Source organism: Pelophylax lessonae, assembly GCF_965119305.1.
Source record: "Pelophylax lessonae genome assembly, chromosome: 3".
Taxonomy (NCBI): domain Eukaryota; kingdom Metazoa; phylum Chordata; class Amphibia; order Anura; family Ranidae; genus Pelophylax; species Pelophylax lessonae.
Genome location: NC_138770.1, coordinates 573,705,145 through 573,727,811, shown reverse-complemented (window position 1 = coordinate 573,727,811; position 22,667 = coordinate 573,705,145). Strand labels below are relative to the sequence as shown.

Sequence of the window (22,667 nt, the reverse complement as noted above, 5' to 3'; positions counted from 1 at the left end):
AAAGTCAGTTAGCCAATCAGGAGAGAGGAGGGGGGGGTCAAGCCACAGCTATGTGTCTGAATGAACACACCGAGCTGCAGCTCGGCTCGGGTGCCCCCATAGAAAGCGGCTTGCTGTGAGGGGCACGCGACAGGAGGGAGGAGCTAGGAGCAGCAACGAGGCATCCGAGAAGAAGAGGATCCAGGCTGCCATGTACAAAAACCAACTTCACAGAGGAGGTAAGTATAACATATTTGTTATATTAAAAAAAAAATGGGGGGGACTTTACCATTACTTTAATGGTAGTTTAGTTTATTATAAGTTACTTTTTTCAATAAATATTTTAATTGCAAGAAAATGTACAAAGTTCCATCAGAGTATCCAAGTACCTGTCACCAGCCCATCAGAGTACCTGTCACCAGCCCATCAGAGTACCTGTCAGAGTACCTGATGGGCTGGTGACAAGTACTCTGGTACTCTGATGGGCTGGTGACAGGTACTTTGATGGGCTAGTGACAGGTCCTCTTTATTGGGGGGGGGAACAATCAGTGTGTTTTGGGGTGCACTGTAATCGTTAACTAGCTGTTACCACAATTTCCTCCTCACACAGGAGCAGTGTGAGGAGGAGAACACGGTAACAGCTAGTTACAGTGTTCTCTGTTGACATTCTGTGATCGGCTGTGATTGACAGCCGGTCACGTGGTAAAAAGCCAATTTCATTGGCTCTTTACCTAGATCGGGGATCGGCTCTGTCCGAGGGACGAGCCTCGTCCCCGATCGCTGCTATGCGCAGTAGCGGCGAGAGAGGGCCGCCGCCACACGACGTCCGCCCGGATCGAGGAGCCCTTCCTGCCGCCGTCATTTTACAATGGCGCGATATGTAAGTGGTTAAAAGGGACCTGTGCATATACAAATAAATACTGTGGCTCTATACCGATGACTGCATGACGGAATGACGCTTCCGATGACGCCCAGTGGGAGGGGCAAAACGTGTCAAGCAGGGGAATAAACGTCTATCGTAATTTCCGGTGGTTCTAGCGCACGCCGCGGCGCCACGAGAATTTTATGCTGTACGCCCGAAATTTCAATGCAAGTGTGCTATAATTGTATAATAAAAAAACAGTTAACACTATGAGGAGCTCGCTCTCCATTCTATAACATCCTATACGGGGAGCCATAAAGCTGAGAAGTAATTTCATCATGCAGTCATCTGTATATGATACATACCCAGCTCCACTAGATGAAGTCACAGAGTACTAGGATTACCAATAGTGTTTTGATAACACTTGATGCCAAAATTCCTTATTGTTCCGGTGAGTGGGGACGCATAAGGGCGTGCACAGAGTGACTCACCTATTTGGATTCCTAAAGCACCAGCACTTTTGATGCACAGAAGATTTATTCATTTACTTACTAAATATATTTATTGAACTTGTATCTGAAGGACTTTGTACAAAGCACTTGTACCCATTTAGCATCAACATTTTGATGCATAGCAAGAACTATACAACCATTGAATTTAAAGGATTTTTCACAGAGCACTTGTGTGTGTGTGTGTGTATATATACATATATACACACACACACACATACATACACACACATATATATATATATATATATACACATACATATACATATATATGCACAGGTCACTTTAAATCTAATTTGTTAATTTATTTGTATTTATTCATATGTGTATATTAACCATTGATTTAATTATGTATTGATTCACATATGTGTAGCACGGTATAGAAGCCGCAGGTCTGATAGCTCATTTTCATGTAAATCAGACAATACTGACCTCACAGGGCCACCAGCACGTCTTCAGGGTCCACCAGAGGATCCCATGATCGAGCCACAAACCTCTGCACCTTTATGTTGAGCCGAGACGCCTACAGATCCACCTTGGTTATGCCCCACCGGAGACACAACTGATAAACACCTCCTGATGAAGGGACCACTCCCCTTGGTCCAACGCTTGCCGACTGAGGTAATCCGCCTGCCAGTTTTCCACCCCTGAAATGTATATGGCGGGAGAAGGCTGGAACGAACCGTTCTGCCCACCTTAGAATGCCGGCTACCTCCAGAGCCACCAGAACACTTCTTTTGCCCCCCCCCCCGGTGATTGACATATGTCACAGTCGTGGCATTGTCCAATGGAATGCGCACTGAATATCCCTGAAGACAATCTGTCCAATGTTCCAGGCACAGCCTGACCTCTCAGGGTTCCAAGACATCGGTAGTCTGGACTTCCAGTGTCCAGATTCTGAGCAGAATTTTTCTTTTTTTTTGGCGACTCTGGTGGGACACGAACCCGAGCAGAATTTTTGCTGATGACGCCTCCCCAGCGGGACAGACTGCCATCCTTGGTGACCACTGTTCAATACAAGGGGAGGAAGAATTTGCCCAGCCGAAGCACCGGAGAATGAAACCACCATATCAGGGACTTTCCCCTGCTCAGCCAGATCTGATTGTCCAGAGACTGCGGATTCTTGTTCCATTTGGACAGAATCTCCCTTACAGGGACCTCGTATGGCACTGTGCAAATGGAACCACCTCAAAAAAAAGGTAGACGCCATCAGGCCCAGCACCCGCATGCAAGTCCAGGAGCCAGAGCAGACTTCTGAAAATTCAGAATCCAGCCAAACTCCCTCAAAGTTCGTATGATGATTTCCAGGTTTTTCCACCAGAGCAGTAGGAGACTCTGCTCGCAGAAGGTTGTCCAAGTAGCCCAGTAAAAAATAAATAAAGCCTGAACCTTTGAGGAAGCCCACTGGGTGCTACGCGTGAGGTGCGTAGCGACGTAATCACACTGGGACTAGGTGGAGCTGTGTATGCAGAGGATTGTATTGTGAAATGCTTGTTTTTTACTTCTGAAATGTGAGTGGATTTTTATACGGAAATAAATACTTTTTATTAGTGATTTGCACTATGGTTCTTTCCTCTTGCCTCCTATATGATTGACACCACGCTGAGAGCCACGGATTTGGAGTGTACAGCTAGTGGGAGCGGCGCCACTTATAACACTGCAAAGTGCATATAGACCTCCTTTAATTAGTAAGGTCCATTTAAGCAGGTGAGAAGAAACCCATAGGTGAATCAGAGACAATTACTGAAGGGTTTCTGGTGTATGGGACTGCACTCTTTTTTCACGGACATCGAATCATTTATATATTTAAAAGAAAAGATGGACTCACGTTATTAATTATACATAGATGATTTTTACACTGTTTTCAGATATTTATGCACTATAAATTTGAATGCACTTTATTGAAGGAGAGCGCTGCACTTTTTGTGAATATATATGTAGCATTTTGTACAGGTGGTTGGATGCATAGTGGTGTTAGCTGCTTCCTACAGTACGGTATATAGAGTTGAGTAACAGGTGGTTAATACACAGATATCGCGGAATTTTTTTTCACATTTATAAATAAATCCACATACCCGGACATTCCTTATCCCATCCTGGAGCTTTAGTTTTTCAACAAATGACTGAAAGAAATCTGATCGCTCAACATGCCTCGGAGCAACACACAGAGCATCAATATCAGAACCTTTAAAAAACAAACAGAAAACACACGCCATTTATCATGTGTGTCAACAATTACATATAGAGCACATAACTGACATGAGCAGATGTCAGCAAACCTTTAGTATGAACTCCAAGCCGATAAGATCCAAATGTGAAGATTTTCCCTCCAGCTGAGGATATTATTGCGTGTGGAAGGTTCTGGAAAAAAAAAAAAAAAAAAGAAAATGTACAATTTATTGTAATAGTAGCTATTTCAACTGCTGCATCGACAGACAGTAAAGAATCAAAGCCATTACTGGCATCCAAGAACTACCAAATAAAATTTCCAAGATTGGTTTTTCAAGGATAGACACGCTATAAGAGAATAAAGTGTAATTCCCCCCCCCCCCCCCCCTCATCTGACAAGAATAAGTCTGGCAAATATAGTAAAGAAAACACACACACACAGTATCTCACTATTTGTGTGGCCACCATGATGAGGACTGGGGTGATGCGCTGGAGACGTGCCAGAAGGTGTCTCCCAAGCTCTCTGACAGGCTGACACAGCTATTTATAGTTCACCGCACCTACCTCACCCCAGTTAGACTGGCTAGATACCGACCTAACCTCTCTCAGGACTGTCCTATGTGCCACTCCTCCCCAGGTACGTTTCATCATCTACTCTGGCTCTGCCCCCGGATTCAGGTCTACTGGCAGCAGATAGTGGCCTTCCTCATGACACCATGGGCTCCCCCCTTCAGCTAGACCCCAAACAATGCCTACTGGGTATATACCCAGAGGAAGATATGGATAAATTCACAAAAATCTTTCTACAACATTCCCTCTTCGTGGCCAGGAAGTTGGTAACCAGACAGTGGATGAGGGAAACCCCCCAGATTTCCCACATTGGAAGGAAGTGAATACCATTTTGCCGTATCACAGTATTATGTACAAGAACCGGGGCTGCCCCACGAAATAGAATAAAATATGGGACAGGTGGCTCCAGAACCCGGCCACCTGTACCTAGTGGTTCCACTACTTATGATACTATACGTGTGCCTTTTGTCTGGTTAAACTGCACCACTCTCGCTATGACTGCATTGTACAGACTGTTTTCATTCAAGATTGCACTACTGTTTGTAAAATGTTCGTTTTTTCACAAATAAACTCTGTTTTTGGAAACAAATTAGTCCATAAATAAGTCCATATAATACATAGGGCTTTTCCCCTAAATGGAAAAAAGAGTCCATTTAGGGGGAAAAGGCTCTGCGCGGATGGTGGGATTTCCACGCGTGGACACTGAGAACACATTATCTGTATTGGCACTGCTGCTGCACGTTTTGCACACTACATCACCTGGGAGGAATTATGTATTATATGGGCTGATTTATGGACTAATTTGATGATATTTCATTTAGTCAATCTCAGGTGGTTTTTTTTTTTTGGTCGATGCTAGTTGAGAAAATAATCTTACCTGTCACAATATTTAGGATATATGTTGTTTTACATAAGGACACATCAGCACTTTACATTTTTTATGTTTATCAATACGGCATATTTAAAATGTTTTCTGCACTTTAAATATTAGAAGGGTTGTCTCCATTGTTGTTGCACTTTATACGGCTGTGTGAGGCAGCTGGTATATCTTTCGTTTACACAAGCACCATACACTTTAATGTTATGAATTGTTAGGTACTTTTCATTGTGGATGTGACATCTACAACCTTGCACTAGCACCTTAGTTTTAGAAATGACATTTTTCCATCTTCATATGTCTGCCTAAAGGATATCATTCATTTATCCTAGCCGGGTTTGGGGTATATAAGAATTTGCGCTAGTTCTTTTTCTTTGGCCTTATATGTAGTATATCTACAGTTGACCAAGCGGCATCTTCTTACTCCCCTTACCAATTATTGTAGGTTTTTTCTTTTACCCAATTTTTGACATCCAGGGCGCTTGATTACAAACTTTTTCTCCCATCTTTATGTATAGCAACAATTCCTTTTTTCAGATCCTCAGAGAGGATCCCATGCGGTGCCATATTAAACTTCCAGTGACCAGTATGAGTGCGAGAGCGATAACACACCTGTTCCCCATTCACGCCTGAGACCTTGTAACATTAACGAGTCACATGACACTGTGGAAGGAAAATGGCTAATTGGGCCCAATTTGAACATGTTCATTTAGGTGTGTACTCACTTTTGTGGCCAGCTGTTTAGAAATTTGTGGCCAGCTGTTTAGACATTAATGGCTGTGTGTTGAGTTATTTTGAAGGGACAACAAATTTACACTGTTAGGGCTCTTTCACACGGAGCGGACCGCATTGTGATCCGCTCCGGCACTTTTTTTTTTTCGCATCCGTTTGCGGATGATATACGGACATAATGTATGTCTATGGGCATTGCGGATGTCAGCGGAAGACACCGCTGACATCCGATTTTGCATCCGTTCCGTTTTTTAAACGGAACAAAAAAAACGGAATTTTTGTAAAATCTTACCTGTAAAATTCCTTTCTCTGAGTCCTCCGACAGTCGCCGCCTCTTCATATTCGTCACATATGGGGTATTAGACTTTTCTCCGAAGGAGTAGCTAGGCAACAGAATATGTTAACAATAAAGCTTTAACATATCCCACCCTCAAGGGGTGGTCCCCTCAGTCAATACCCTCCTACTTCCTGCAACCATATCTCAGTTTTAGTGGAATAGCAGTAGAGTATACATTCAAACCCCAAAAGAGGGGCGGGGGCGGCGACTGTCGGAGGACTCAGAGAAAGGAATTTTACAGGTAAGATTTTACAAAAATTCCGTTTTCTCTTACGTCCTCCGACAGTCGCCGCCTCTTCATATTCGTCACATATGGGGACGTCCCAAAGCAGTGCAAACATGAGGGGTGGGAAAACGCATCCGCGCCGAAAGGCAACGCAGTCTCCACATCAAAGAAAGGAACCTTACCAAAGGAAGGAAACCAGCTGGGCAACAGCAAAAATAAGTGCTCAACAGGAGCAACAACCCAGGAAAAGACAAAAAACCAGGGGATACAAAACTTATCCCAACAGCCAGGAGTCCCCAACAAGGGACCCTAGGGAACAGCCGCACTAAGAACCTTGCGGCCAAAGGAAGCATCCGCCGATGCCTGAACATCTACTTTGTAGAATTTTGTGAAAGTGTGTACGGTCGACCAAGTCGCCGCCTTACACACCTGGGCTACAGAAGCCCCATGACGACAGGCCCAAGACGTACTCAGAGATCTAGTAGAGTGCGCCTTCACAGGCACAGGGGGAACCTTCCCCTGCAAGGCATAGGCCTGTTCAATGGTCTGCCTGATCCATTTGGCAATGGTAGAGGCGGAAGCCGCCATGCCCTTCCGAGGACCCTCTGGAAGAACAAACAAGGAGTCCGTCTTTCGAAAAGACTCAGTCGATTTAAGGTAAACCCTAATCGCCCGAACAACATCCAGAGAATGTAGTCTCACCTCCTTTGGATGTTTAGGCTTCGTGCACAACGAAGGCAAAACAATATCCTCGTTAAGATGGAATTCCGAAACTCGTTTCGGCAGAAAAGAAGGATTAGGTCGCAAGACCACCTTATCCAAATGAACAACCAGGTACGGAGACTTGCAGGACAAAGCCGCCAGTTCCGACACTCTGCGAGCCGAAGTGATCGCCACCAAAAAGGCGACCTTTTTGGACAACATAGACAACGATATCTCCCTGATCTGTTCAAAAGGAGCACGTTGTAACACAGACAGGACTAGATTCAAGTCCCAAGGGGGCAAAGGATCCCTCCTAGGAGGAACCAGATGCCGCACACCCTGAATAAAAGTGCCAACCAAGGAGTTGGAAGCCACGGGACGTTGAAACAGAACGGCCAGCGCAGACACCTGACCCTTTATCGTAGCCAGCGCCAAACGCTGATCGACACCCGTCTGAAGGAAAGACAGCACACGGGAAACCGAGTACGTGCGGGGTGAAAACCCCCTGGACTCACACCAGGCAAAATAGGCCTTCCAAGTACGGTAATAAACCTTTCCCGAGGAAGACTTCCTCACGTTGATCAAGGTATGAACAACCTCTGGAGAGAGACCCTTCTCCTTCAGGACCTCGGTCTCAACAGCCAGGCCGTCAAAGCCAGCGACTGTAAAGCAGGATGGTAAATCGGTCCTTGAGACAGTAGATCGTCCCGAAGAGGCAGACGCCAGGGGGCGTCGACCGCCAGATTCACGAGGTCTGCGTACCAGGACCGGCGAGGCCAGTCCGGTGCCACAAGAATCACCGTGCTGCGTTCCGAGTGTAACCTGCGAAGGAACCGGGACAGCAACTGAATCGGTGGAAACGCGTACATCAGCCTGTACTGATGCCACGGGGCCACTAACGCGTCCGACGCGTCTGCCCGAGGGTCGCGCGTCCTTGCCACGAACCTCTTCACCTTGTAGTTGAGGCGAGACGCGAACAGGTCCACATCTGGAAGACCCCACTTCGCGCACAACATCTGGAAGACAGCCGGGTGGAGAGACCATTCCCCCTGATCCAGGGTCTGGCGACTCAGATAGTCCGCCTGCCAGTTCTCCACTCCCGGAATGTGAACCGCCGTTATCGCCGGGACATGAGTCTCGGCCCAAGACAGAATGTCGGCCACTTCTCGAGCCGCTCGGGCACTCCTGGTGCCCCCTTGGTGGTTGATGTAGGCCACCGCCGTGGCATTGTCCGTCTGCACCCGAACCGGGCAGCCCTGCAGCCGGTCCGTCCAGCGATGAAGACAGAGCCTTATCGCACGCAATTCCAGAATGTTGATCGGGAGGGAAGACTCCCCCTCCGACCAGGTCCCCTGGGCGGACAGAACGCCCAGAACACCACCCCAGCCCGACAGGCTGGCATCCGTGGTGATTATCGTCCACGAGATCGGACGAAACGACTTGCCCCCGGACACCAACGGGGACTGGAGCCACCACAGAAGGTTTTCCCTGGTGCGATGACTCAACGAGATCTGAAGATCCAGAGATTGAGGTCGCCCGTCCCACTTGGACAAGATCTCCGCCTGGAGACCCCGCGTGTGAAACTGCGCGAAAGGAATCGCCTCGAAAGCCGAGACCATCAATCCCAGACATCTCATACACGTCCGCAGAGACGAGTTCGGAACGTCCCTGAGGGACCTGACTTCCTCCTGAAGAGTCCTGAGTTTGTCTTCCGGCAGGAAGACCTTCGCCTGCACCGAGTCCAGTATCATTCCCAGATAGGGAAGACGAACCGACGGACTCAGTGTCGACTTTGGAACATTTATCGTCCAACCGAACTCCTGCAGAGTTTGCATCGTGACAGACAGGTCCTTCTCCAGACCCTGACTGGTCGCAGACCGAATCAGAATGTCGTCCAGATACCCCAGGACAGAAATGCCCTGGGCTCTCAATAATGCCAGAACCGGTGCAAGCACCTTGGTGAAGACCCGCGGAGCCGAGGCGAGCCCAAAGGGCAACGCCACGAACTGGTAGTGATCCTCCGCAATGGCAAATCGAAGGTATCTCTGATGACCCTCGAATATGGGGATGTGAAGATACGCATCCTTCAAATCGATGGAGGCCATGAATTCCCCCGGAACCAGGGCAGCCACCACCGAGCGCAGGGATTCCATGCGGAACTTGCGAACCCGCACAGAGCGGTTCAGAGCTTTCAAGTCCAGAATAGGACGAACCTTGCCCTCCTTTCTGGGCACGGTGAACAGATTGGAATAAAACCCCCGAAATCTGTCCCGATGAGGCACCGGAACCACCACTCCCTGAGCCCTCAGGTCCCGCACCGCCAGGTGCAGATCCCGCAGGCGCTCTGGAGACAGTTGTAGATTTGAGGGAAAAAATCTGCTCTCTGGCCGAGAGAGAAACTCGATCTTGTAACCAGATCGAACGATTTCCAGAACCCATCTGTCCCGCACACGGGCCAACCAGGGCTGAAGAAAACCGAGCAAGCGTCCCCCCACCCCAAAACTGGGTGAGGGCGCCCCTTCAGGCCGAACTGTTATGGGCCGCAGGTCCGGATTGGCCGGACTTCTGTTTCCCAGACCAGGGTTTCTTCTGAGAGCCCTGGCCCTTGAACGGTTTGCCCTTGTAGTGCGGCCGAAAGGCACGAAAGGACCCCTGAGGGGGCCGAAAATGAGCATGCTTCTTCCCAGAAGCCCCCTTAGCCTTGGGGAAATGGGGCAAGAGAGTGCTCTTACCCCCGGTAATCCCCTTAATCAACACATCCAGGGACTCCCCAAAAAGGCGAGACCCATCATAAGGCAGATTGGCTAAGGTTTTACGTGAAGATTGGTCCACCGACCAACATTTCAACCAAACCAGGCGGCGAGACAACACCGCCACGCTGTGCACACGCGCGGCCAACGGAATCAGGTCCAGGTCCGCATCACACAGATACATGACACCCTGGTGGATCTGATCCACCATATCCAGGGTCGCCGCCGAGGCCGAATCGGCCACTAGGACGCGCCTAAGCATCTGCGTCCAACTTGCGATCGCCTGGGCCGCCATGAGAGAAGCAAACAGAGCCTTAAGCATAGCACCCGTAACAGAATAAGTATGACGGGCAAGAGACTCCAGTCTCCTATCCGTGGCATCACGGAAAACAGGGGATCCCTCTGCAGGGATCGCAGTGGCTTTGTTCAAAACCGCAATAGCATGATCCACTGGCGGAGGCACACACCACCGTTCATCAGTGGCAGGCGAGAAAGGATAACGCAGCTTAAATTTTCTTGGTACCGCAAAAGGCTTGCGCAAATCGCGCCATTGGTCCTTAACAGCGCGCTGAAAATCAGCATTGCAGGGAAAAACCTGCGGCGTCCTGCGTTTTCTCTGCGTCCCATAAGCCGCCAAGGCAGCTGGGGGACACACCTCGTCCTGCAAACGTAGCGTCTGCTTAATGGAAGCAATCAACTCATCCATGATTGCAAGCTCTTCAGGCGAGCCAGGGGGAGAATTATCAACCCCCTCAACTTCAGCCTCTACCTCAGACCCCACTAGATCAAGAGAGGAGCGGGACCCCGATAGGGGGGTCCCCGCCAGAACAGCCCCATCACCTTCACCCTCAGAATCAGAGGACAGAGCAACTCTGGGCCGTTTAGTAGATTGAGCAGCCACCAGCATTTGCACCTGTGCAGCAAGGCCAGCCACAATCGTGGCCAAATCCCCCCCTGGGGGGGAAACAGCGGTCCCCTGGCTTTCCACCAATACTGTGGGAAACTTGCCCTCCTGAGAATCCATTGCCCCTGTATGCCAGACAACCAAGGGTTAACTGCCCCCTTACAGCAAGCGCGGCAAGCGCAGCCCACCGCACCACACTCAGGCACAATGAGACCCCCACAGGGAATATACAGACTGAATACAGGCAATGGAACACAGGAATAGAAGGATAAAACCTGAGGAGACTCCGCTGCTGCTGCTGCCTCGATCGGTGCTTCCAGGAGAGAGGAAGTGATGCTGCCAGGGCGCTCTATGTAAGCCTATGGAGGCTACAAGAAAATGGCCGCCGTGCATGTAAACCATGCGGCCGGAGCGGGCGCCGGTAAAATGGCGCCGTTTGGCGCCGAAATCGCCGCTCCACAGTGCATAAAATCACACACAATATTATCCCATTATATGGATACATGTTAGATCGCCGCAGCGATCGCTGTATATGCCCCAACATGCCATTAAAAACATGCCCCACAGCACACAGCTCCTCACACTGCCCAGCCTGACATACTCAGTGTCATACAGCTCCCCCCCCCCTTGCAGCCCACAGCATGCAGCCGAGATATAGGGAGACAAGCAGTGTGATTAAAGGCAGGTTACACAGTCCCAGACTGAGACCCCCCCCAGACAGACAGGTCCCCACATAGATACACTTACCTCACATGGCGTGGGGAACCCGCACAGGCGAACAAGCCGCTGCACATGAGGCAGGGAGAGTCGCAATTCAAGACGCACACAATGGCGGTTCAGAAACCGCACAGCGTCCGGTGAGGTAGCCACCTCACCAATCATCCCTGCACCGAACAGGGATGGGTCGTTCACCGTGCCAGGAGCGTTACCTGGCTGAACGCTCGATGGCAGACTGGGAAGCCACTGACCCACGACCTGCGACCAGGGGGATCAGCCCGAGACCCAGTCCGCATGATCCTCTTCGTCCGAAGAACTAACTAATGCTGACAAAAATAACAGCTAAGTAAAGGTAGAGAGAAAACTCAAACAAAATATCAAAAAGAAGAAAGAGTCTGGGACAAAAAGTCCCAGCACAGAGAGAGCCAGCCACTCCTGACAAGCTAGACATTAAAAAGTGAGATATGGTTGCAGGAAGTAGGAGGGTATTGACTGAGGGGACCACCCCTTGAGGGTGGGATATGTTAAAGCTTTATTGTTAACATATTCTGTTGCCTAGCTACTCCTTCGGAGCAAAGTCTAATACCCCATATGTGACGAATATGAAGAGGCGGCGACTGTCGGAGGACGTAAGAGAAATATAGTTCTGTTCCGTTCCAAAAAATGGAACAGAACTGAAAGGACGAAAATCGGATGTCAGCGGATGGTCATCCGCAATGCCATTGACATACATTATGTCCGTATATCATCCGCCAAAAAATAGGATGATATACGGACATGTGGAACGCCCGTGTGAAAGGGCCCTTATACAAGCTGTACACTCACTACTTTACATTGTAGCAAAGTGTCATTGCTTAAGCGCCGGTTCACATTGCAGCGACGCTACTTCGCACCGCGACCTCCGTGGTCGCGGTGCGAGCAGCGCGCCGCGACCTCGGAGCGGCCGCCACAGACTTCATAACATTGAAGTCTATGGCGGTCGCCTCCGGGTCGCCCCAAAGAAGCTCCGGACCCTTTTTCTAGGTCGGAGCGACTTGTGTCGCTCCTATTAGAACGGGTCCGCAGCTTCCCTATGGGAGGCGACCTGTGAGGCGACCAGGTCGCCTCACAGGTCGCCCTAGTGTGAACCGGCACTCTGTCAGATGAAAAGATATAATAAAATATTTACAAAATTGTGAGGGGTGTACAGTCTACTCATTGTCATGTTCAAGAAACCAGTTTAAGATGATCTGAGCTTTGTGACATGGTGCATTATCCCACTGGAAGGAGCCATCAGAAGATGGGTACACTGTAGTCATAAAGGGATGACGTGGAAAGCAACAATACTCAGGTAGGCCATGGCATTTAAACGATGCTCAGTTGGTACAAAGGGGCCCAAAGTGTGCCAAGAAAACATCCCCCACACCATTACACCACCACCAGCCTGATACGTTTTAGCCAAATATGGACCCTACCATCTGAAGGTTGAAGCTGAAACTGAGATTCAGACCAGGCAACAGATTTCCAATCTTCTATTGTCCAATTTTAGTGAGTCTGTGCAAATTGTAGCCTCAGTTTCCTGTTCTTAGCTGACAGGAGCGGCGCCCAGTGTGTTCTCCTGCTGCTGTAGCCCACCTGCTTCAAGGTTCAATGTGTTCCGCGTTCAGAGATGGTATTCTGCATACCTTAATTGTAACAAGTGGTAATTTGAGTTACTGTTGCCTATCATCTCTAACCAGTCTGCCCATTCTCCTCTGACCTTTGTTAGCAACAAGGCATTTACGTCCAAACAACTAGCTTCACTGGATATTTTCTCTTTTTCGGGCCATTCTCCGTAAACCCTAGAGATGCTTGTGCATGAAAATCCCAGTAGATCAGAAGTTTTTGAAATACTCAGACCAGCATAAGACTGTTATGCAAAGTCTTCCAGATGCGGTTTAATAAACTGACATTTTTACTGATCCAGCACACTGGCTAATTGTATGAACATAACTGTATAGTGCTTGGCAGAGGTGTCTAGCAGAACACATTTGTGGTGGGTAGTATGGTTCGTCATGTGGTTAACTGTCCATCTAGCCATATACCTAGAATTACACTTTCATCTTTAGAAATCTCTTCTAAAGTAATTAGACAACCTATTTAATGAGAAGGCACAGACTCTTAAAAAAATGAAATTAAAACATTCCTATACTTATAAAAAAAAAAAAAAAAAAACCTTTTTAGATGTGGATATTGACAATATTTTACATGAAGTGCTTACTTGCCAAATCTTCAGTTTGCTTGCCCCTGATGATCTCGTGCATGCGCACAAGTACCACAAGAATACACTTTTAGGCTACCCAAAGACTTCTAGGATAGAGGACTCTGATATCCTAGGAGTACTAGGGAATTGCCTAACAATGTAATCTCCTAGGGGGCCGGGACAGGAAGTGCTGGAAAAATGGGATCTTTGACTTACTGTAAAATCATTTTCTCTGAAGTTCATTGACAGATTCAGCTCCATATTCTTTTTAACAATTGGGATATGCTGTCCCCTACAGGAGTAGGACACTAGGCAGGAAAAAGCTTGACTATGCCTATGGGCAGTCCCAGAGGGGTATTATACACCCACTCTCGGCTATAGGCACTCAGTTTTGTTACAAGCAGTGTCCAAAGAAAGCCAACTCCTGAAAAACAATACACCCTCAAAGCTTAGCTGAAAAACAATACACCCTCAAAGAGGACCTAAGCAGCACCCAAAAGCAGCATCCGCAGATACCAACACATCCACTTTATAAAAATTGTCAAAGTGTGCACTGACGACCAGGTGGCCGCTTTGCAAACGGGCGTCACTGACGCTTGATGACGGAAGTCCAGGAGACACTAAGCGCCCTAGTAGAGTGCTCCTTAACAGTAAAAGGAGGAACCCGACCCGTGATGCAATAGGCCTGAACCTCCATATGTCCCATCTGGAAATAGTCGCAGAAGCAGCCAACCCTTTGTGAGGTCCGTCCGTGGGCACAAATAGAGAGCCCGACTTACTAAGACTCCAAAGCTGCCAGGTACACCCTAATTGCCCAGGCCACATCCAAGGCAATTTCCTTCGGATGTTTTGCCTGGGACACAGGGAAGGCAATACAATGTATTCATTCAAATGACAGTCAGAGACCACCTTAGGAAGGAATGACAGAGGGGGGGCGAAGCACCATCTTATCCTTGTGAATCACCAATAGGTGGACAGAACAACGCCGCCAGCTCCGACCCCCTTCGTGCAGAGGTGATAGCCACCAAAAAAGGCCACCTTCTGGGGCAGCGCAAGCAGGGAAACCTCCCCGAATATTTTCAAAAGGGGAGGATTCTGTAGAGCTGAAAGCACCACATTAGGGTCCCAGGGCGGCAACGGAGCCCGCACTGAAGGAACCAAATGTCGGACACCCTGAAGAAAGGTACGCACCAGGGAGTGTGAAGACTGCCAAAGCCGATACCTGGCTCCTGATACTCCAGATCAATTTCTGTGCAACTCCCCGTGGAAGGATGGTTAAGATCTGATCCACAGAGAGGGAGCGAGGATGAACCTCAAGAGACTGACACCACGCAATGTACATCTTCCACATACGATGGTAGATCTTCCTAGAAGTAGGATTTCCTAGCTTTCAACAGTGTAGGAATCCCAGACTCAAACAAACCTCCATCCTTCAGCACCCGGAGTTTAAAGCCCTCAAAGCCAGCCACTAAAGCATGAAGGAAGATCGGTCCTTAGGACAGCAGATCCTCCCTGAGAGGAAGTCCCCAAGAAGAATCGGCGACCAGCCATACACGATCGGCATACCAAGACCGGCAAGGTCAGTCTAGATGGAATCCCTTCTGCTTTGATCCTGCACAGGAGTCGTGGCAGAAATTTGAGAGGGCTGGAACAAATTGGTCAGCCCACTTTAGAATACTGGCTACTTACAGAGCTGCCAGGACACGACTTGTGCCCCCTTGGTGATTAACATAGATCACGGCCGTGGCATTGTCCAAATAAATTCGTACCAGACACCCCTGAAGACGAATTGTTCAATGAGCCAGACACAAAAGGCAGATCGCTCGGATTTCCAGTAAATACTGACCTAAGTGTCGAATCAGCCACAGGAAACGTATGGCAGGCCAGAGCGTTTACCGTGCTATCAGCTGGGTATTTAAAGGACAGAGACTCCCCAACCAGAATGAAGGTAGCTTTCTCCTGGAAACCGCCGAGTCCACTACAGGTGCGACCGTCTATCTTTAACGCAGTTGATCCTCATAAGGATACCGCAAGCAAAAAGCGCTTAGGAACCACTGCGTTTTGGACAACCCCACTGTTTTGTGACGTTATCAAGTGGAAAAAGGAACACCCTCACCGCTTGGGAGGGCCTGTGGGTGTCAAAAGGAACCGGTGCCTCAGAAACAGCATCACCCACAGCCTCCATTTTTAAAGTGTCACGCACTAACACAAACAGTGCATCCACCAGTGCTTTTTCATGTGTGGCTAGAGGAGCAGAGGATTCATCCTCACTATCCGAGCACTCAGGGTGCATGGACGCAGACCCAGTAGGGTCACTATATACTAAGCTCACCCGGAAAAACCAATCGGGAGGACGCCAACTGCGATCCTGCAAAGAGGATGCCGATGAAGGGCTCACAAATAGACCACCTACTGGACCGCGCAAAAAAAAAGAGGGGGGGTAATCACCATCCATATGGAGCATAATAGGAAATGGCGGACAGCCCCTTTTTTAAGGGGGCTATGGCTGTGACGAGGACATGTACACAGGGTACCCTGATGGTCCTGAAGCACTAAGAGGAGCAGGTGCCCCACACAATGGTGGCAAGGATGTAAAAAAAAAAAAAAATGAAGCGCCCCCACAGCACCACCCCTTCCAAGGGAGGCGCCAAGCTCACCACATGGCCTAGCAGGCCACAAGTTGCGGCCTGAATTTTTGTGGAGGCCCAGCCGCAAGTGCACGGATCCCAGCCCGGCAGATGCCCAAAGGAAGAGTGGGGGTTCAGCTAAATGCACTGGGGCCGCCCCCCCAACGGAGGCGCCTGACTTGGCCGCATGGCCTTGTAGGCTGCAACCCAAATTTTTGTGGGCGCGCAGTCGCTTGGACGTGAGCCCAGCGGATTCGACCACCCTGGGGCAGCAGAGGGGAGGACGCCCAAACGGGAGGCAGTGGCTTCAGCGTGAGGTGGCCCTCACAGGTCATGTAGTTTCCAACTACTAGGCGCATAACCACAGATGCTAAACTATCTGCTCCCCCAGCCCAACAACTGCCGCAGGGAGCCCAGAGGAAATCCCCCCCCAGTCACCAACCCCCATAATGGCAGAAAACCCTGCTCAACCCCCCCCCCCCCCCCCCAGTTATGCACCAGGAAAATACCTAGTTAGCAGCAACTCCAACGAGCCCCCTTAAGGAGCATGTGGCAACAGCTAGCTCATAACCTCACCCAGGGAGGTGGGGGGGAGCCTGAAAGACCCACAGTGACCACCGAAACTTTAGAGGGGCTGGGGGGCGGGGGAGGGGAACCTGTGGGCTTACACCATCCTAGGGAGGGGTCTATGTCCACCCAAAAACCCTTCAGGAGTGGGGGGGCACAACGACACAGCAACTTACCATGCCAGAAACAGTGTGGGCACCCCGCTTCAGACAGACCACCACTACATCGTAATATGGGTGCTGTCGGCCAGGAGAAACGCAACGACTCAGGCCGAGGCCAGGTCGTATGCATCCTCGCAAGTAACTCGTAGGCCAGGCCAGCCCAGCCTCCATCCAGTGAGGTTATGTCGCGTTCGACCTAGCGTGGAGCTGCGGTCTGCAAGTGCTCACTGGTCAGACTAGGGGGACCCTCTGGATCTAGATTATCCAGTGCGTCACCCAGTCCGGCAATTGATTGTAGATAATCTCACAGAAACAAATGAACAAAGATAGGAAAAAATGTAATAGAAAAAAAAAAAAAAAAGTAAAAAACGCCAGGACCAGAGATCCCAGCAAGGAACTAGGTCCTTACGCCTGAAAAAACAGAGTGCCTATAGCTGAGAGTGTGTGTATACCCACCGGGGCTGCCCATAGGCGTAGTCAAATTTTTTTTCTGCCTAGTGTCCTACTCCTGTAGGGGGCAGTATAACCCAATGGTTAAGGAGGATCAGGAGCTTCGCCTGTCAATGAACGAAAGAGAAAATACTTTGAAAAAAAAAAAATAAATAAAAAAAAAAAGGTATTTACAAATAAGAAATTTACAATATCCATTTTACACTGCACATGGCCATTATTACAAGAGGAATTTAAAAAAAATAATTAAAAAAATAAATAAGAGTTGTGCTCCGCTTTACTATGGTTACCTTTATTTCCCCTAGTTCTGCAATCCATTCTTTGACCAAGTTGTTAAGTTTGCCCAATACAAACATTCTGAAAAAGGAAAAAAAGACAATTATCGCCCTGCAGAATTCACAACGCAAGCCTTTGTGTACACCGGTCAAAACATTTTACAAAACAGGAACAATTAACAAGCTGCCCATTTAGTAAATTTGGCTTCTTGGGGGGGTCACTTGGGCTTAAAGAGTTCTAACCTGTGACTGAGCTCCTCATCGTCTTCAAACACTCCAAAAGGCTGCATAGCCTCAACCAGCTTCTCAGTGTAGATGTGATCAATTTCTTTGGGACCAGCCCAACTTATTGGGGAGGTGATGCCCAAACATTTATGAGTTTGGACCTCTAGGTGGTCATTCCTGTCAGAAAGAAAAAAAGAGAATAGAAATAGAACTTAAGTTTTTTTTTTTTACAATGCCTCAAGGAATTCTCTGCATTTCCAACTGGTACCAACTGTCACTATATATAAAAGCATACGTTTAATCTGCTTATATTTTCCTTCCTGGGTTTCTCATTTCCCTCCTCATCAACATGCCAAAATAAATCAAATAAGCAATGCAATATCCTACCAGCGTAAACAAAGCAAATAAGTAATCACGTTCATATTTTGTGTTAAAGGATCACACAGTAACTCATACTGATCTAACAAGAAGATGTAAGATTTCAGAACATTTTCCACATCCCGTAACTGGAATCAAAACAGTTCACAGAGGGACCAAAGTCTCCCGGGGAGGCAAGTACTTACATCGACAGGGCAAGCCAAAAAGATTAGGCAGCACAAAAAAATAAATAAATGGAGAAAGGGGAGCAGAGATCTGACACAGGTACCATACAGTACATGTTATCCAACAAAGTTTTACTGAATACACTAACACCATGTTGAAGTTTGTGTTTTGCTCTATATACTTATTTAATTGTTGATCATGATCCAGTTAAATGGGTGCTTAACTAGGTGAAGGAGGGCTACAGACTTCCACCAGCTCTGAGTGATTGTAGCTACCAAAAATATGTAGCAGATTCCACCAGTCACATTAGGGATATCTGGAGACTTGTTTCCTAAAAGTGAGTCCATAGGTGATTTTTTGGTGATTGATCAGGGCAAAACGTATTGGTCGAGTACTTCAAAATCCAGAATCTTTGAATTTTTGGCAGGGCCACCAAATATGTATCATGGTACTTTTTGAAGAACAACCCATGAAGCACCTTGAGAAAACAAACCTAAGGGGCAGATTTTGCAATACCACCATTGAAGCAAAAGTTTGTAATTTGCCTCCACTAAGGATGTATCTATCAAGTCAGTTGACAAAACTGCAGCTCCATGTTGCCAGTCCTGGAGATGAAACTGTATAGGAAGATTATCCTCAATGATATATATAGGGGAGCTTCACAGGGCTTGAATGTAATCTACATATTGAGGTAATGTGACCTTCAACACAAATGATAATTATATAGAATTTCAAACTGGGTGTACCTGGTATTATAGGTGTGTGGAGGTTTATAGAAGGGACTGGATCTGAATAAATAGAGCAGTATATTATGGGGATTAGTGCAGAGATTTAAAAGAATCTATTGTGTAATCCTTTAGGTAAGAAAAAAAAAAAAAAAAAAAAAAAAAAAAAGAATATACTAATATTTTACTTGAACCCCTATATTAATCTACTGTTGGGGGGGGGGGGGGGGGAACTGGGGTGACTATCCTTGTTGCTCTTAATATATGCATTGCTACTGTAAACCCAGCTTATACTATGCCATATTTATTGATTTTTGTTATTATAACCCTTAGGCTCCTTTCACACATACGGTCCGTTCAGTTCAGTCACGTCAAAATGTATCAGTTTTCCATCCGTTCTTCGCCAGTTGTCATCCGTTCTTCGCCAGTTGTCACCCGTTCTTCGCCAGTTGTCACCCGTTCTTCGCCAGTTGTCACCCGTTCTTCGCCAGTTGTCACCCGTTCTTCGCCAGTTGTCACCCGTTCTTCGCCAGTTGTCACCCGTTCTTCGCCAGTTGTCACCCGTTCTTCGCCAGTTGTCTGTTTTTCATCCGATCCGTTTTTTTGACGGATGAAAAATAGAGCATTCATACGTTAAAAAAAAAAAACGGACATTGTAGGAAGCGGATGAAAACGGATGTTAACTGATGATCATCCGTTGTCATCCGTTTTTACATAGAGATACATTGATGTCCGTTTTTCATCCGTCAACGGATGGATGAAAAACGGACAGCATGTGTGAAAGGGGCCTTCTTGTTTTCTATGGCTCACAGGTGCACCCTGCACCTTTTTACAATGTTGATTACATTTGAACATTTGTATGGATCATACTATTTAGCTTACAAAATACTGAAAGTTAAAAAAAACAAAAAGAAAAAAAAAACTGGGGTGGATGCCCTGGTGGAAGAAAATGGATTACCATATAATGGACCCAGAGGTGTATGTTGTGATAGGAAGTGGTGTTTAACATTTCTTCTTTCCCACAACACCAATGAATGTGGCAATAAAAAATACATTTGTGGTCTGTAATTTACAATCCGCCATGGATCAATAGGCTGCATAAGCAGGATTCCTCATGAACCCATTGGTGGATACCAGCTTTGCACAAGCCAAGCACAAGCTGGGCCGATTATACAGCTTCATAACATTTCAACAAATGGGACACTTCCAATCCTTCTGTTGACCCCAAAAATGTATTTTATCTCTAGATAACATTTCCAGGGTGGCTCGGTGTGCTTGTTATGCAGTATGGGAAGAGCCCTAAATAAAAAAAAGTGGAAGAAAATTCATTTTTAAAGTATTGTATGGATTCTACTAAACCAAGCAGTTAGGGATATGGACCAGAATAACAACTGAATGTCAGTTTGCTTTGCAGAAAACTGAGAAGAATTCCCAAATATGAATGTGTTGCGTTGGTCTATGGGCTATTAATCCCCAAGTTCATCTATTGTTGATGGCGGTAGAGAAGAATCATTGCTTGAAAATTAGTTTTTCACTTCTAATCCCAAAAAAAAAAAAAAAAATGAGACAATTCAGTGAGAATCTTAAATAAAATTGGAATTGTGATAACTGGAGAGGTTATGAACATGAGATGATCAGCATACAAACAAAGCATACTTTTACGTTTGCATTCCACATTGAATATTTCATAGGACAATTACCAGCAGCTCTTTAACCCAAATACAAAGAGTAATGAAGACAGTACCTCTGAATGGTACATCTATAGATTGGTGAGAGTTTAAAAAACTCTGGGGCACATATGTCAAACAGAAGGCCTTAAGGCTGAATCCAGCCTGGCAGGCCTCGTCATGTGGCCCTCACACACCGTTTTGCAGCCGGAATATGGTGGACCTACATTCCATTACTTCCGGCTATCACCCTCTGCTCCGGCTCCCCGCTGTCGCTTGTAAACACAGATTTCTGTGTTTTCAAGGGACAGCTTTGGTCTCAGCGGCTCCCAATTCTAATAGTTCCCTAAACGCACTCAAGGCCGGGACAGACCTTCAGAATCTGGGAGAAATATCTCCAAGGCCAGACAGACCCACGCACACAGATACTAGAGCCAAATACACAGGTAGTAGAGCTGTCTACACAGGGAGTTAGAGGCAAACCAAGTAGAAGAGAGGCGAGGAATCTTGGGTGGTGGGGGGGGGGGGGGCGGATTGTGGATCTTTGGTTAGGGTTGCACACTGTGCTTGGTGTCTAATCCTATACTCTGCACGTAAAGCACCCCCTAAGCCCTGTACTCTGTATGTAGCGCACCCCAAATGCAACTGTGGCCTACAACGAAATGGAGTTTGATACCCCTGCTCTGAGGGATATTTGAGCTGTGGATGTGTGTGTATGTACAGTGGGTACGGAAAGTATTCAGACCCCCTTAAATTTTTCACTCTTTGTTATATTGCAGCCATTTGCCTTAAATCATTTAAGTTCATTCTTCTTCCTCATGAATGTACACATAGCACCCCATACTGACAGAAAAACACAGAATTGTTGACATTGTTGCAGATTTATTAAAAAAGAAAAACTGAAATATCACATGGTCCTAAGTATTCAGACCCTTTGCTGTGACACTCATATATTTAACTCAGGTGCTTTCCATTTCTTCTGATCATCCTTGAGATGGTTCTACACCTTCATTTGAGTCCAGCCGTGTTTGATTATACTGATTGGACTTGATTAGGAAAGCCACACACCTGTCTATACAACCTGTCTATACAAGACCTTCCAGATCACAATGCATGTCAGAGCAAATGAGAATCATGAGGTCAAAAGAACTGCCTGAATAGCTCAGAGACAGAATTGTGGCAAGGCACAGATCTGGCCAAGGTTACAAAAAAAATTCTGCTGCACTTAAGGTTCCTAAGAGCACAGTGGCCTCCATAATCCTCAAATGGAAGACGTTTGGGACGACCAGAACCCTTCCTAGAGCTGGCCGTCCGGCCAAACTGAGCTATCGGGGGAGAAGAGCCTTGGTGAGAGAGGTAAAGAAGAACCCAAACATAACTGTGGCTGAGCTCCAGAGATGCAGTCAGGAGATGGGAGAAAGTTGTAGAAAGTCAACCATCACTGCAGCCCTCCACCAGTCGGGGCTTTATGGCCCGACGGAAGCCTCTCCTCAGTGTAAGACACATGAAAGCCCGCATGGAGTTTGCTAAAAAAACACCTGAAGGACTCCAAGATGGTGAGAAATAAGATTCTCTGGTCTGATGAGACCAAAATAGAACTTTTTGGCCTTAATTCTAAGCGGTATGTGTGGAGAAAACCAGGCACTGCTCATCACCTGTCCAATACAGTCCCAACAGTGAAGCATGGTGGTGGCAGCATCATGCTGTGGGGGTGTTTTTCAGCTGCAGGGACAGGACGACTGGTTGCAATCGAGGGAAAGATGAATGCGGCCAAGTACAGGGATATCCTTGACAAAAACCTTCTCCAGAGTTCTCTGGACCTCAGACTGGGCCGAAGGTTTACCTTCCAACAAGACAATGACCCTAAGCACA

The 22,667-nt window shown here is 47.4% G+C and overlaps 1 protein-coding gene across 1 annotated transcript in view; it reads right to left on the bottom strand.

The window, feature by feature from the left end:
- Positions 1-22,667, bottom strand: part of PAPOLG (poly(A) polymerase gamma) — a 92,403-nt gene that overhangs the window by 53,843 nt on the left and 15,893 nt on the right. The window contains exons 2-5 of the mRNA XM_082251352.1: positions 17,879-18,037; positions 17,651-17,717; positions 3,630-3,711; positions 3,426-3,535 (exon numbers count right to left, since the gene is read on the bottom strand). Coding sequence (XP_082107478.1) covers positions 3,426-3,535; positions 3,630-3,711; positions 17,651-17,717; positions 17,879-18,037 — 418 coding nt within the window. The remainder of the gene's footprint in view (positions 1-3,425; positions 3,536-3,629; positions 3,712-17,650; positions 17,718-17,878; positions 18,038-22,667) is intronic.